General features: G+C 40.3%; 1 protein-coding gene across 10 annotated transcripts in view; it reads left to right on the forward strand.

The window, feature by feature from the left end:
- The window catches only part of HECA (HECA ribonucleoprotein granule regulator), a 195,770-nt gene that overhangs the window by 42,594 nt on the left and 139,626 nt on the right, over positions 1-13,550 (forward strand). For 8 of the 10 annotated variants that reach the window (XR_013555783.2, XR_014137726.1, XR_013555784.2 and 5 more), the window contains exon 3: positions 837-991. Coding sequence is in view for 7 of the 10 variants with exons in the window: in XM_078447385.2 (XP_078303511.1) it covers positions 837-991 (155 nt within the window). In the remaining 3 variants the exon portion in view is untranslated. Of the gene's footprint in view, positions 1-836; positions 992-4,142; positions 7,758-13,550 lie in introns of those variants that run through there. The other 2 variants (XM_060616796.3, XM_078447382.2) reach the window with 1 other exon arrangement.

The following is a 13,550-nucleotide window of genomic DNA, read 5'->3' on the forward strand; positions in this document are numbered from 1 at the left end:
AGGGAGCAGCACATTCTGGAGGAGGACGTGTTCTTCTTACCATAGCTTTCAGCACAGCAGAGCTCCCTGTGAGAGCAACAGTGTTGCTCTTACACACTGTCTGGGCTGATCCTGGACATTCCCAGTCTTTCCCAATGATTTGAATCCTAACTAACCCTTCTGTGTAAACAAGGGTGACTTCTTTCTCAAGTACTAGATGTTAATAGGTGATGGAAGAATGGGGTTGTGTCTTTGAAGAGCCCAGTAAATAACAAAGCATTGAACTCCTTTTAAATAACCACTTACAAGTAAGCTATAATTCTGGTTCCTAAATTAAATATGGCGATGGCTGAGCAGTTTTGGAGACAAAGACAGTTAACCTAGTAATCGTGGCTGTGGTAGAATTCTGGGCCACCAGTATATCAAGACAGACTTTTGCCTTTTTTTATGATGGGACCTGTCGATGGATGAAAGCCCTTGACTGCAGACTAGCGTTGTGGTTCAGTCCCCACGCCACGCACAGACTTGTGAGCAGAAAGTCCTCTGTTATCATTGGCTAGTTTTTAGCATTTGTGGCTTGATCACTTGAGTTTGGATGTCCATATTGGAAACCTGTCAGTTCTTTTTGGAAAAGTGAATTGAGCCAATATTTATTAAACCAACTTCCAATATATGTCCCATTGATAATAGTTAGTATTCATCATTATTCTAAAAGGACATCTTGGGGATATGTGATAAATAGGACCTATTTTGCTTATTTTATCTGAATGATAACATGTTTGTTTATAATTGATGGGTAACCCACTTTTTTTATCCCTTCTAACGGCCACTCTCAGCATTATGTCTTCTGTGCACAGGGAGACTCATGCACCTGTACGCGGTGTGCGTGGACTGCCTGGAAGGGGTTCACAAGATCATCTGCATCAAGTGTAAGTCGCGGTGGGACGGCAGCTGGCACCAGCTGGGCACCATGTACACCTACGACATCCTGGCCGCCTCTCCATGCTGTCAGGTTGGTATTGGCCCCACAGAGCGAGCTGTGGATGATCTCCGGCTTCTTTTCTGTAGTCGGTGTAGAGGAGTTAGAGGCAGTGCTGTAGTTAGCTTGGGGGAGGAGGAGGAAGATAAGTGAACAATCCTAAGACTTCCCCAGAGTCCAGGGATGATGGCTGATTCACCAGTGTGAGGGAGTTGTTGCTGGAATACTCGGCAGCCACTCAAAGGGGTATGTAGAGTAATGTCTAATTCATAAGAAAGAGTTTTAGTATTTCAAGTCACAAAGGTACTTTATAAAATAGCATAATATGTATGGAAGTATGCTTCCATTTGTAAAAAGGGAGCTGCTGGCCTGTTAACCAGAGGTTGTTTCTGGATGGTGGGATGCTAAGTGGTTCCCTAAGTTTTCTTTTGCTCTATTTTCTTATGTTTGTATGATTAACGTATACTTAGGTTCTAGTAAGAAAAAAAAGCTATTACTTAGGGGTGCCTGGGTGGCTCAGTCAGTTCAGTTGTCTGACTTCAGCTCAGGTCATGGTCTCATAGTTCATGGGTTCAAGCCCCTTCTTTAATAGAGAGGATTTTCTTTTGCTTTCTTCCTATGGGATAGTAAAGTTACCCAGGAACTGCCTGCTTTGTACAGTGTTGGGAGGTCAACATGAAAGATTTGTAATCCATAAAGCCCCGGTAAGAGGAAGCATTTTCCAAAAGTTAGCTGCCACCAGGAAAAAGGGAAGTGGTAGCCTCTGAAAACATATTAATAAGTACATGGAAACACAGCAGACAAAAGAAATTTCTTGGAAGTATCTTGGTTTGTTTCCAAGTGCTTGGGGAAAAGAAAGCCTCGTTTTAGAATTCCTTGATATTCATGGGTAGGAGAGAATTTTCCTTGGCTCTTTGGTGGACAAGCCTGGCTTTCAATGTCAATAACTAGTACACACTTTATTGGTTACTACATAGTTTTGTATCTTTAGCATTACGGTTTGATTTTATAAAGAGAGTATCCTGTGATAACCTGTGTCGGCTGAATTAAAAGGTTGGCAGAGTGGGTTTTTCAGCTACACTTTGTTCTCTACTAGTGTTCTCAGAAGAGAAGCACGGCCGTGAGAGACCTAGATGGCCATCCGTAGCCTGTCATTTGATTCCGGATAGGACTGACCACTTTTATGCTATTCTGATACATTGACCACATTTCCATTTTAAAATTCCATTAGCGTTGGAAATGAGATCTCATTAGCCTTTGAGTTCTGCACTGTAGCGTTTTGTAATATCCATCGTGCCATGATGGCAGCTTTTGAGATGAGAGAAACAGGAGGCGGCGGCTTCTCTCTCTTTACACACACGAGAGAGGGTTCTCTTTTAAAGAAATAAGGAAATAAAAGAATTTGGGGCCTGTGCCTCATAGAATGTTGGTGCCGGAAAGGACCTGGGAGATCTAGTTTAGCCTCCTTGTTTTCCACACACAGAATAGACCTTTTTGCCCAGGTCTTTACAAATGTGTCACAGCCAGTCTGGTGTTCTTTCTACTAGACGCTTGAAAGGCAATGGGATTATTTCCTTATCTTTAGGGAGGAAAGCAGAATGGCATCCTGCCATACCCAGTATTGGTACCCACTATGTATTTCTTCCTTAAAACTGTAAGCTCAGACTTTTATTTTATGGCCTCCTAGTAAAATGGAAAACATGCTTGATTACTCTTTGGCTTTAAAAAAATATCAATTAATTACAGTTCACTCTTGAACAACATAGGGGTTAAGGGCACTGATCCCCTGTGCAGTCGAAAATCCACATACAACTTTTGACTCCCTAAATGCTTAACTACTAATAGTCTCCTACTGACCAGAAGCCTTACCGATAACATAAATAAATAGTTGATTAACGCGTATTTTATATATCATATGTATTGTATTGTATTCTTACATTGAATAAGGTAGAGAAAAGATAATATTATAAAGAAAATAATAAGGGAGAGGAAATACATTTATAATACTGTATTGTATTTATTTAAACAAATCTGGTTATTTATAAGAGGACCCATGTAGTTCAACCTGGGTTGTTCAAGGGTCAACTGTTTATTCACCGGGAAGGTACAAGTGTTAGACAGTATTAAGGAATCAAGGAAAGTCTTCTAATAAGACTTTGAGCCAAAAATAAGCGATGGTTAGTTATTTGAAAGGAACAGCAGATTAAAGAGAATGATTAAAGAGAGAGGTTTGCCCAGAATTTCACTTTTGTTGTTCAGAGAGATTAATCAGCTAGAAGAGAATTGACCTTAGACTCCAGGAAGGTCGTCCATGTCACGACTAAGCATGTGGGCTCTGGAGTAAGCTACTTTGTTCAGTTCCCAGCCTTTCTGCTTCCTAACTTTGTGGTCTTAGCCATGTTGCTCTCTCACTGTGTGCCTCAGTTTCTTCATCTAAAATTCACACGCCTCACAGGAGTGTGTTGAGCGCAAAATGAGATCATACTTTTTATTACATTTTTAGAATGAGTCTAAATTGAGACTCTGTTGTATTTATCATTTTTGGTTATTCCCTTAAGTTTTTGGACCTTTTGCTGAAAGACTCTAGTCTTGTGCTGTCAGAGGCCCAGGCACGAATGAAGATCTGCTGTGCGGTGGTTTCCCAGAAGCCTCAGGATAAACATAGCACTTCTTCCTGGACCGTTAATTTTCCTTGAGTATTTTAGGGGGCATTTTATTTTTACATCAAAGGAAACAAGGGCAGTAAGGAGCAGAAAGAAATGTATATGAAGTTTTAACCTAAACTCAGCATGTTCCCAGAAGCTTCATGAGGCTTTGAATGGGGGAAGTTGGCTTCAGCCACTCGGTACAATCCAGGGGAGGGGGTTTCCTGTTGTTAGGGGAACTTTAGTGCAGACGTTCGGGCAGTACAGGTTTGGAGTTGGCTTCGTACCAGTAGGTGGAAATGCTAGCGGCGTGCACACCCAGGGAGAAATGTTAAGAGTCAGTGCGCCGGACTGACGATGAGCAGTCGAGCACGCGTCTTAGGCTTTGCATAACCTGCTTTTGGCAACGAAAGGGACGCTTTGCTAAACCCTCGATCCGTTTCTCTGGCCTAGCAGTGTTGCATCGCGGTGTGGGTGACATTGACTGTGCTGTGAGACAGAAGGGCATCGTGGCTCACGCGTCTGTGTTTCCCCCCCAGGCCCGCCTGAACTGTAAGCACTGCGGGAAGCCTGTGATAGACGTACGGATCGGGATGCAGTACTTCTCCGAGTACAGCAATGTCCAGCAGTGTCCGCACTGTGGGAACCTGGACTACCATTTCGTGAAGCCATTTTCCTCCTTCAAAGTTCTCGAAGCTTATTGATGAAAGCTTTGCTTTAGTAGTAGCTCTTTTATTGACATTACTTCTTTATTACGTATCTTTTATAGGGAGACAGTCTGTGACATTACTTTCTTTTCTAATTTAAAGGAGAGTTCCTTTGTGTACATGTGCCACTGACATGGGGTTGGCCCCTTGCCCTCTCTTGACTCCTCAGTGTTAGTCTGTGCTCACGACCGGAGCCCAAGCGGATAATCCTGTGAGTCTGGGCTAGCGGTTCACCGTCACTAAGCGTCTCTCGTGCAGCTTTGAAGGTGGTGGGGAGGATAGGGTGAAATTAGCAAAGGGATTATGTGGTTATAAACTAAAAGCATGGTAGGTGTTGGAAGGAAACTCCTGTTCCGATCTTGTTAACCGTCTCGAGACCCACTTCTTAGATCTTCCCGGGGCCTTGGGAAAAACACGTGACGTGTGAACGTGAGTCTGTGCCTGGGGAGCTGATAGTGGATTAGTCTGTCTTGGTTTAGTGTTCTGCACTGCGCACTGACCTGCACGTTATTTGCAAGTAGACCCGAGTGCTGTTTCTGTCACTGTTGTGACTTAGCAGTCGTCCTCCTGAAAATTATATCCGAATTATAAGACCTGTGAAAACTAATGGTGTTGCAAATATTTGTGGGTAAGTGACCTGTCACAGAGAATATGCTAAGTGAATTTGGAAGTGATACACAGTGACTCTAGGGAGGGGGCAAGATCAGGCAGAAAGAACCCTGTCATTTGAATGGTGTCTTTGAGGTTGGTCAGATGAGCCCTGAAGGAGAATCCATGAATAACGTGATTTGGGTGGGTGTCGATTTATGTAGGTTGCACTGTCGAGGTGTCATCTGTTGTCAGATCCTTCTTAGGGGTAATCTCGCAGCCGTGGACCCTAACTGGTGAATTTCAGAGCCACCGTTACCATGCCTTACCTTCCACAAAACTGTTATGGCCACATTTTACCCATTTAATGCTGAGTTTCCCAAATCATAGGTTTGACCCTAGGAAGGAAAGGAAAAAATTGCTTTTGAGGATATGAGGAAAAGAATTTTAATATTTCTTTTTAAATGTGTTTCATTTTTCAAAACATTACCTGTTGTAATGTGTAACAGTATGTTTGAGAAGAGATCATTCTGAAGCTCTCCGTGATACTTCACCGTTAGTGAAAAAAGAAGGTAATTTGTGTAACTCGATTATCAGAGCATTGGGCTTTCCAAAATATGGACGTGTGTTAATGAGAGCTTGATTAAATAGACGGGCACCTCATACCCGTATAGAACTGTAATTGGAATATGATCCCTCAAAAATGGATTTGATAATTTCAAGTATTACACGTGTAGGCTAATAGAATGCTGAAAATACAGTCGTTTCATGGATAGCCAAATTTGGGGTTATGTGAGCATTTTGTGTTATTCATTTGGTTTATACCTTTTTTTTTTTTCCCCTTCAGAAAGACAGCTGTTTTTCCTCTCAGAAGCATTTAGCTATTATTGCAAGCAAGTCTCCATTCTATTGTATGAAATATTTGATGTTTTGTTTGAGATAACAACATTAAAGAACCAGCATATCGACTAATATTCTTCTCTTTCAATTTGGATGAATTGGGTTTACTGCATCTGGTTTGGTGTTTGATGATCTGAAAAATGTTTCACAGTAGGGGGAAATGCTCAATGCCTTTAAGAAGTGGCAAATCGATATTGGTCTGACAGTATTTGATGCGACTTAAAAGGTCTATAGGACATAGCCCTTGCAAATTTGTCTTTAATACACAAAGCTGTAATTGTGAATTAACTGGTTCCCCATTGATTCTCTCGTATACCCAAGTATAAAAATTGGTTTCTCTTATCCTAAGAGTAGCATTTGGATTTCAGTTCTGAACTTAAAACATATAGTAAAATAAATGTCTGTAATGCTGTTTTTTAATCCACCTAAAATTTTGTAGAGAAACCTGCTTATATTGTTGTTCTGGATCTTAAAATTGACACATTTACACATTCACAAGCTCCTAGTAGTCTAAAACTCCCGTGAGTGTAGTGTCTGATGCATTCAGTATTTTCTCCTTATATTTGTTTTCTACTCTCTGAAAAGTAAGATGAGGAGTTTTCCCTGTAATTGGATAAAATTTGCTTTTGGCCTTTATTTGGATGACAAAGTTAGGATTCTGTGGATGCTGCAGTTATGTTAAAAGTCAAGGCACAGGTATCATCTGAGAGTATCTTTTGCCTTTAAGGCATCACGTTCTCCTCTGAAGTAGAGAATCTGGCTTATTTGAGAATAAAATATAATCGAGTATGCAACAATGTGGAGAATAAATCTTACTTTGGAAATCTGCTGACCTTCGTATTTTTGCCACACTTTGTCAGAGTACTCTGCTCTGGTGGAAATTGGAGTAGGTCAAAAATGACCATTTTTGTTGTGGTTCGGATATTAAAGGACGTTAGTCACACCAGAGATCCATTTTCTTTTTTTCTGATAAGTAGTGTTCAATAAAATGAACCACTTGTAAGTGATTAGTAATTTCAAAGTGAGTTTTCATCTGTTCTAACTCTTTTTTATTATTCATTTAGTTTTAAGTGTTCTGTACCTGGAACAAATAAAATGTTACCTGCTTCATTCTAGTGAGAAACTCTTTCTGATGGTTTTATTACTTCCTCTTCAGGCTGACTCAGTTCTCCACTCTCTTCTGGTTGCATCTGAAGCCAGTGATAGATATACTGAGTTTATCAGCTGCTTGATGAAAAGATAGACATTGGCCATGAAATTGTGGAGTGGGATGAATTATTCCACTCTAAGAAAGAGCTCTCCCCGGTCTTTACTTTCCAGTTTTTGCAAAAGAAGCTTATTTTCAGAATAAAAAGTATTTTCGTATCTGTTTGGGGGGAGATGACCTCATCAGGAAAGAATATTATTCGGTGTTGAAATACTAAAACTAACGGATAGGCTGACATGTAACTTCTCAGACCGTGAGACCTAACTTGCTGCAGTCTTCTGTTTTGTCCTGTAAGACTGACGCTTAATGTACAGTCTGTTGTGCTGTGCCCGGATCAGGACCTCCACTCAGCTCTCCTCTTTGGTCTCCTGGTTGCAGCTCTTGAGCAGTTTTAGTTGGAGGTTTGGGGAGGACTTGAGGAATAAGTGCTCCTGTTCAGTGTTTTCGTTCCTTTAATAGGATGCTGCCTAACCCAGCTCATCTCTGTGTCCTGTTGACTTTGTTATTATTCCAGGTAATGGAAAGAAAAAATAACGGATGGGCGTCATTAAAACCAGCTCACAAATATATTCTTGTCAGTAAACATTTCTTGTCAAGATGTCTTGGATTGCACTTTTGTTGGGGGAAGAAAGTGTAAATAGTTAAAGAATGTTGATAAACCTAAAACATTTGGTTATGGAATTGTGTGTGGTGTTTGAAGGTTTCTGTTTGTGACATGTATGTATTAAAAATAATAAAATTTCAGAAACTAACATTGTATCTCTCTTCGGTGTGTCACTTTATTTGGGATTCAAGGTTTTTGAGCTTGGGGTTGTTTGATCAGAAGAGATCATAGGGAAGACCTGGGATTTTGATCACTGCTCAGGTGGCCATCCCACAATCACTGTTGCGGCTGATGAAAACTTCAAACTTAGAAAGCTGTGTGATGGCAGTGTGTCGCATGTAGCTGACCTCTACAGTAAAATCACAAGGTTGGTTCCATATGGATAGTCCACAGTTCTTGTTCTGGTTAGAGGGAATTCTACTGAATAGGTAGATAATCTTATTCTGCAGATTTTTCTTTGGTTCCCAGGCCTATACCAATTTTCATAATGAAAAGACTTGGTCATGTGCTTCTTTATTGTAAAGAAATGAAAACTGAGTCGTAATTAAACTTCTTGCTGAGTTTATGCACTGTGGTCAGGTATCTTTTATCTTTTAAATCTCATTGTCCCTTTCATTTCAAATATTCTCAGCCAATGGGTTGGAATCCTCAAAAACATTAGAACACAGGATAAGATGTGGAAATGTGGGTGAGGAAACTGTGTCCAGTCTGCCGGTGGATTCAAAGGCCTGTCTTACCATTTATTTACTACAGACATCATAGGCATAAATTTTACATAAGGGCCCAAGGCCCAAGGATATTGTGGTTTCTACTGGTGTAATTTATGTCAACAAAATTCCTTAGCAATTATAAGAAAAATACGGTTCTCACCGTGGTAGAAACAGCTAAACAGTGACTGATTAGAATTAAGGTTAATGGAAGAAGAATCTTGTTTGTAGTGGTTGCCATTTCTTTAAATCTTATATTGTTTTTAAATTTTTTTTTTTTTTTTTTTTCAACGTTTTTTTTTATTTATTTTTGGGACAGAGAGAGACAGAGCATGAACGGGGGAGGGGCAGAGAGAGAGGGAGACACAGAATCGGAAACAGGCTCCAGGCTCCGAGCCATCAGCCCAGAGCCTGACGCGGGGCTCGAACTCACGGACCGCGAGATCGTGACCTGGCTGAAGTCGGACGCTTAACCGACTGCGCCACCCAGGCGCCCCTTATATTGTTTTTAACTTAATTTTAGCAATCAGATTGCTAATTATTCAGGCTGTTTCTCTAGTAAAGCATTAAATTTTGGAAGAATAAAAAGCTGTTTGGAGCTTGTGTTCTTTTCATGTTAACTGACCATAGTTGGGATAAATCTTATTTGATGAATACAAAATACCTTTGAAGATAGTTCTGGCATTGCTAAGCCTCAGGGACAGCAAAAGGAAGATTAACAAAGCACTTTGTTTTATGGAATTCAGTAGAACAACACTCTTTACATTTGTTGGTGCTCAACAAATGGAATCGGCCACCATTGCACCATTTCCTGGTGATAGATACCATAGCCAAGAGGTTCTGATACACTTGATTGAAAATTTAGATCATATCTTAAAGTCACATTTAGAGCCAGCTAGTCACATTTCTCATAAGCCCAAAAGTGAAAACGCACAGCTATAAAAGTCTAAAATTTAGAGATGCCAGAATTTGAAGCAAAGGCTGTATTTTTGATTGTATTCTCAATAGTGTATGTTTGTTAAGTTGCATTGACTGTTGTACTCATTTTAGAGAGAAACGGAGACCCAGAGAATTTACATCTATATAATAAGTTCACATAGTCAGTGGCCGAGAATATTAAGTCTGGGTTTCCTCTCCCTGGTCTTCCAAATGAGATCAATGGGTGGGTACTTTGTTTCCAGGTGAGAGATAACTTTGGGTTTGTTTTCACAAGGCAGTAGATTTAAAATGTATAGTAGCCCTCACTTTGGCTGCACAGGTGCTAAAATGGGAGTAATTCTGGAAGGTTTCACTGGGCCCTTGTATAAGGGTGACAAGCATGTTTGAAATCACCCCCTATTTTTAGAAAGAAGAAAAAAACCAAACAAGCACTTTTATAAGAGGGAAGAATAATATGTGAAATCAGCAATTGTGTTTGCCTCATTTTTCATGCATTAATTTGTTGACCTCTGTTCCCTTTTGTAAGAGCATTGCTTGAGAGTGTAAGGTAACATTTTAACAGCCTGCACTTGGAGTCTATCATTTTATTCACGTTGGGATCTGACTTTGAGTTGTGTTTTGATTCAAATATGTCCAGCTGTCAGATTTGATAGCATTGGTCTCTGCAGTTTGGGTACGGTTTTCCTTTTTGACTAACTTTTCAAACAGTTGCTCTTGGTATGTTTCATTTTCAGTTGCTCACTATTTTGTTCGAAGCTCTGGTATCTGGGAGTTCTTAAGTTGCTAAACCTGAGCACTGTACTGGTATCCCACACAGCCTTGGGGAGGAAAATGCTGGTTACATGTTTCTTTTAGAGACTTAAGATGTTTCACGGTACAGGGGCTATCTCTTGAGCTAATAATTAGTGGTATTCCAAATTATTGCACAACCATGGGTTGGCAGTCAGTGCCTTATACTTGTTGTTTTTATCCCATTAACAAATCACACATTTTTCTGAAGCTCTGTTGACCCAGCATGTGGTTGATGAAAAAAGTAAAGCTGAGGTGAAGCCCCTAGGCTAGGGTTTGTCTGAGGCTCTAGAAGCCCATGGCTCTAAGAAGAGAGTGGTTTGGGCAGGGAGCAAAATGGTGGCAGTCCTGGGGGCTACTGTGAATATTTCAAAAAGCTTAATGGAGTTGTAACATTGCCCACCGTGACACTGCACAGGATATCTAAAAGGTCAATTTATTTTTGGCAGGAGTTTTGGCAACCTTGGCTATCTCGTGCTCAGAAACACTGGCAGTAGCCTATGTCTCAGATGAATAATATATGAGAGCACAAATGAATTATTATCTAATAAGTGCTGTTTACCTCATAGACATAACCTTTCAGAGCAGGATACGGTCATGTTAGGTGGGGGGTGGTCTTTGGCGATGGCAGAGTTGGGAAAATGCCATTTTTTAGAAGTGTCTACACTTTTTTTTTTCTTTAATTTTTTCAAACATTCATTCTCAAGAGACTGAGAATTAGCAGGGGAGGGGCAGAGAGAGAGGGAGAACACAGAATCCGAAGCAGGCTCCAGGCTCTGAGCTGTCAGCACAGAGCCCTACGTGGGGCTTGAACCCACAAACTCTGAGATCATGACCTGAGCCGAAGTCGGACACCCAACCGACTGAGCCACCCAAGTGCCCCAAGTTGAACTTTCTTAAAATTAAGGCTTCTCAAAGATATTAGGAGAATGAAGATGAGCTACAGACTAGAAGAAAAGGACTTGCATCCAGAATCTATGAAGAACTCCCAAAATGTAGTAAAAAAAAAAAAAAAAAAAAGAATGAAGTTATTAAAATGAGCAAGTCAGTGATGATCCCATTTAATTCTTTAAAACAGGAGCATTTATACCAGATGCCTTTGATCCCTGGTGTTTAATGGCTGTGACTATGTCACTAAAATTTGTCTTTCTCATGACAAGGTTGGCTTGCTAAATGCTATTTAATTCAGCATTTATTGAGCACACACTGTTTATTGAGCACGCACTATGTGCACATGCTTTTTTGCTAAAAAAAAAAATGTGACTATTCAGAAGGCTGATCTTCAGTAGCTGTGAAAATCTTTTAAAGACTTCAATAAGAGTCTTTAAAAGTCTTTTAAAGACTTTCAATAAGAGATGACACTTTTGAAGTGTCATCCTGTGAAAGGTGACAAGCTCCTTGAGGTTATGTACACCTAAGATCGTTCTTGCTGAGAATTGCTATGTTCATTGGTGATCTCCCCTAACACTGAAATGAATGTTTAAGTGTAGATCCTTTTTAAGAGAACTAATAGAATTTCTTAACAAAGCATTTGGCTTACAAGGTTTGCTTTTTTAGATTATGATTTTTATTAGTCCGAAAAAAGTCGAAAGAAATTTCACGCCGGGCATATCTCATTTACATTTTTGTCAGGTTTATTAATGCATATGTAGCATGTTGTGTGCGGAGAAGCAAGAGCTTTTGGAAGAACTGTGTTGAAATCTCAATTATTTTCCAGATGTCTTTAATCTGGTGTCTGTGTAGGCAGGATATGGGCTGTGATTCTTATTCTTTTGAAATTGGGACTTTAACATTAAGCATTTCTGTGATGCGTAGTGTAGGAAGTACTAATGTTTTATTATAGCTTTTGGGGATACAAACATTACAGAAGAGGTAACAGGCATTTTCTGTTGCTGTTGCTAAAAACTTAATGATTTCCCTTTATTTTTTTTAAAAAAATCTTTTTTTAAGTTTATTTATTTATTGGGTGGGGGGGAAAGAGAGGGGGAGAAGAGAGAATCCCAAGCAGGCTCCTCATTGTCTGTGCAGAGCCTGAGGTGGGGCTCAAACCCAAGAACGGCGGGATCACGACCCGAGCCAAAGTCAGACGCTCAACTAGCTGAGCTACCCAGGTGCCCCACTTTATGATTTCGCTTAAAGCTGATACGCATATTTGGATTTGCCTTCGTTGACAGTTTTAAGAAAATACCTGTAGCAAATTATCTAAGCGATGTGAGAAAGCTTATTCAAAATTGCTGTTTTAAAGTTCGAAAGATGATTTTACCTAAAAAGAAAAATGTTTAAAATAGTCAAGTTGAGGGGCGCCTGGGTGGCTCAGTCGGTTAAGTGTCCGACTTCAGCTCAGGTCACGATCTCGCGGTCCGCGAGTTCGAGCCCCGCGTCGGGCTCTGGGCTGATGGCTCAGAGCCTGGAGCCTGCTTCGGATTCTGTGTCTCCCTCTCTCTCTGCCTCTCCCCCGTTCATGCTCTGTCTCTCTCTGTCTCAAAAAGTAAATAAACGTTAAAAAAAAATTAAAATAGTCAAGTTGAAGGTTTTTGTTATTAGAACTCTATTTTGAGGTTGGAGCAAGTACTTTGGCACTTTTAGTTTTCTTGGTTTACACGTCATTTCAGTTAACAAGATGCTAAATAGGAGTCTGAAGATTTCAAAATTTATCATGACACCCAAAAGAAAGGAAACCAGAAAGTTGTCGAAGTAAATGGAGTTCCTGGCTTGTGGAGATGTACTCATTTGGAATATAACTGACTGAGCCACCCAGGCACCCCTCCAGGTCAGAGGTGCTTCTTATGTGGGTCAGGGAAGAAAGCTTTCAACTCTTCAAAGGCAATACTGCCTCGGCAGGTGTGTGGTGGGGAGGGCAGAGCCAGATGAAAACAGAGCTTTGTTGGACTGCAATGTTAGCATTTAGCAAGGATGATCTTGTTGGCAAGAAATTGCTCAGATGTGGGGTACGGAGAACTTGCCAGGCTCTTGTACTGTCGAAACTGTATGATGGAATTACGCTCTCCTTAAGGGCAGGGATTATTATTTTTTTTGACATTTTGTATTCCTAATGCCCGGTACAGGGCCTTCCCCGTTACCTCTCTGTTAAATGTTAAGCGAATGTGCTGGTAGTTCGGCAGGTCAGAGACACAAATGAGCCAGTTGTGGGAGAACTCAGTTTCTTTTTCACCTAGTATACTATACATCATACTGTGGTTTGCATTTGTGATGCCTGTTCCTTTGGGGATTTCTTTCAGAAAATCAAATATCAAAATGTGAAAAGAAAATACCTGGATCATTAGAACTAACCTTTATCCTGGACCGTTGGCAAAAATCACTTCATCTTTCACACATTTACAATGAAGGTAATCTTGTTTAAGATGATTTAGGTAGTTAAGATTAAAAAAATTAGAATTAGAGAATGTCAAAAATAGAAGGCCCCTTAAAAATCCTTTCTGGAAAGAAAGGGCAACAGTACAAAAATTGCTTAGAATCAAGGCCTCTGGAACTGTGTCATTCAGTCC

The sequence above is a fragment of the Panthera onca genome, chromosome B2 (genome assembly GCF_046562875.1).
Source record: "Panthera onca isolate mPanOnc1 chromosome B2, mPanOnc1 haplotype 2, whole genome shotgun sequence".
Lineage (NCBI taxonomy): Eukaryota > Metazoa > Chordata > Mammalia > Carnivora > Felidae > Panthera > Panthera onca.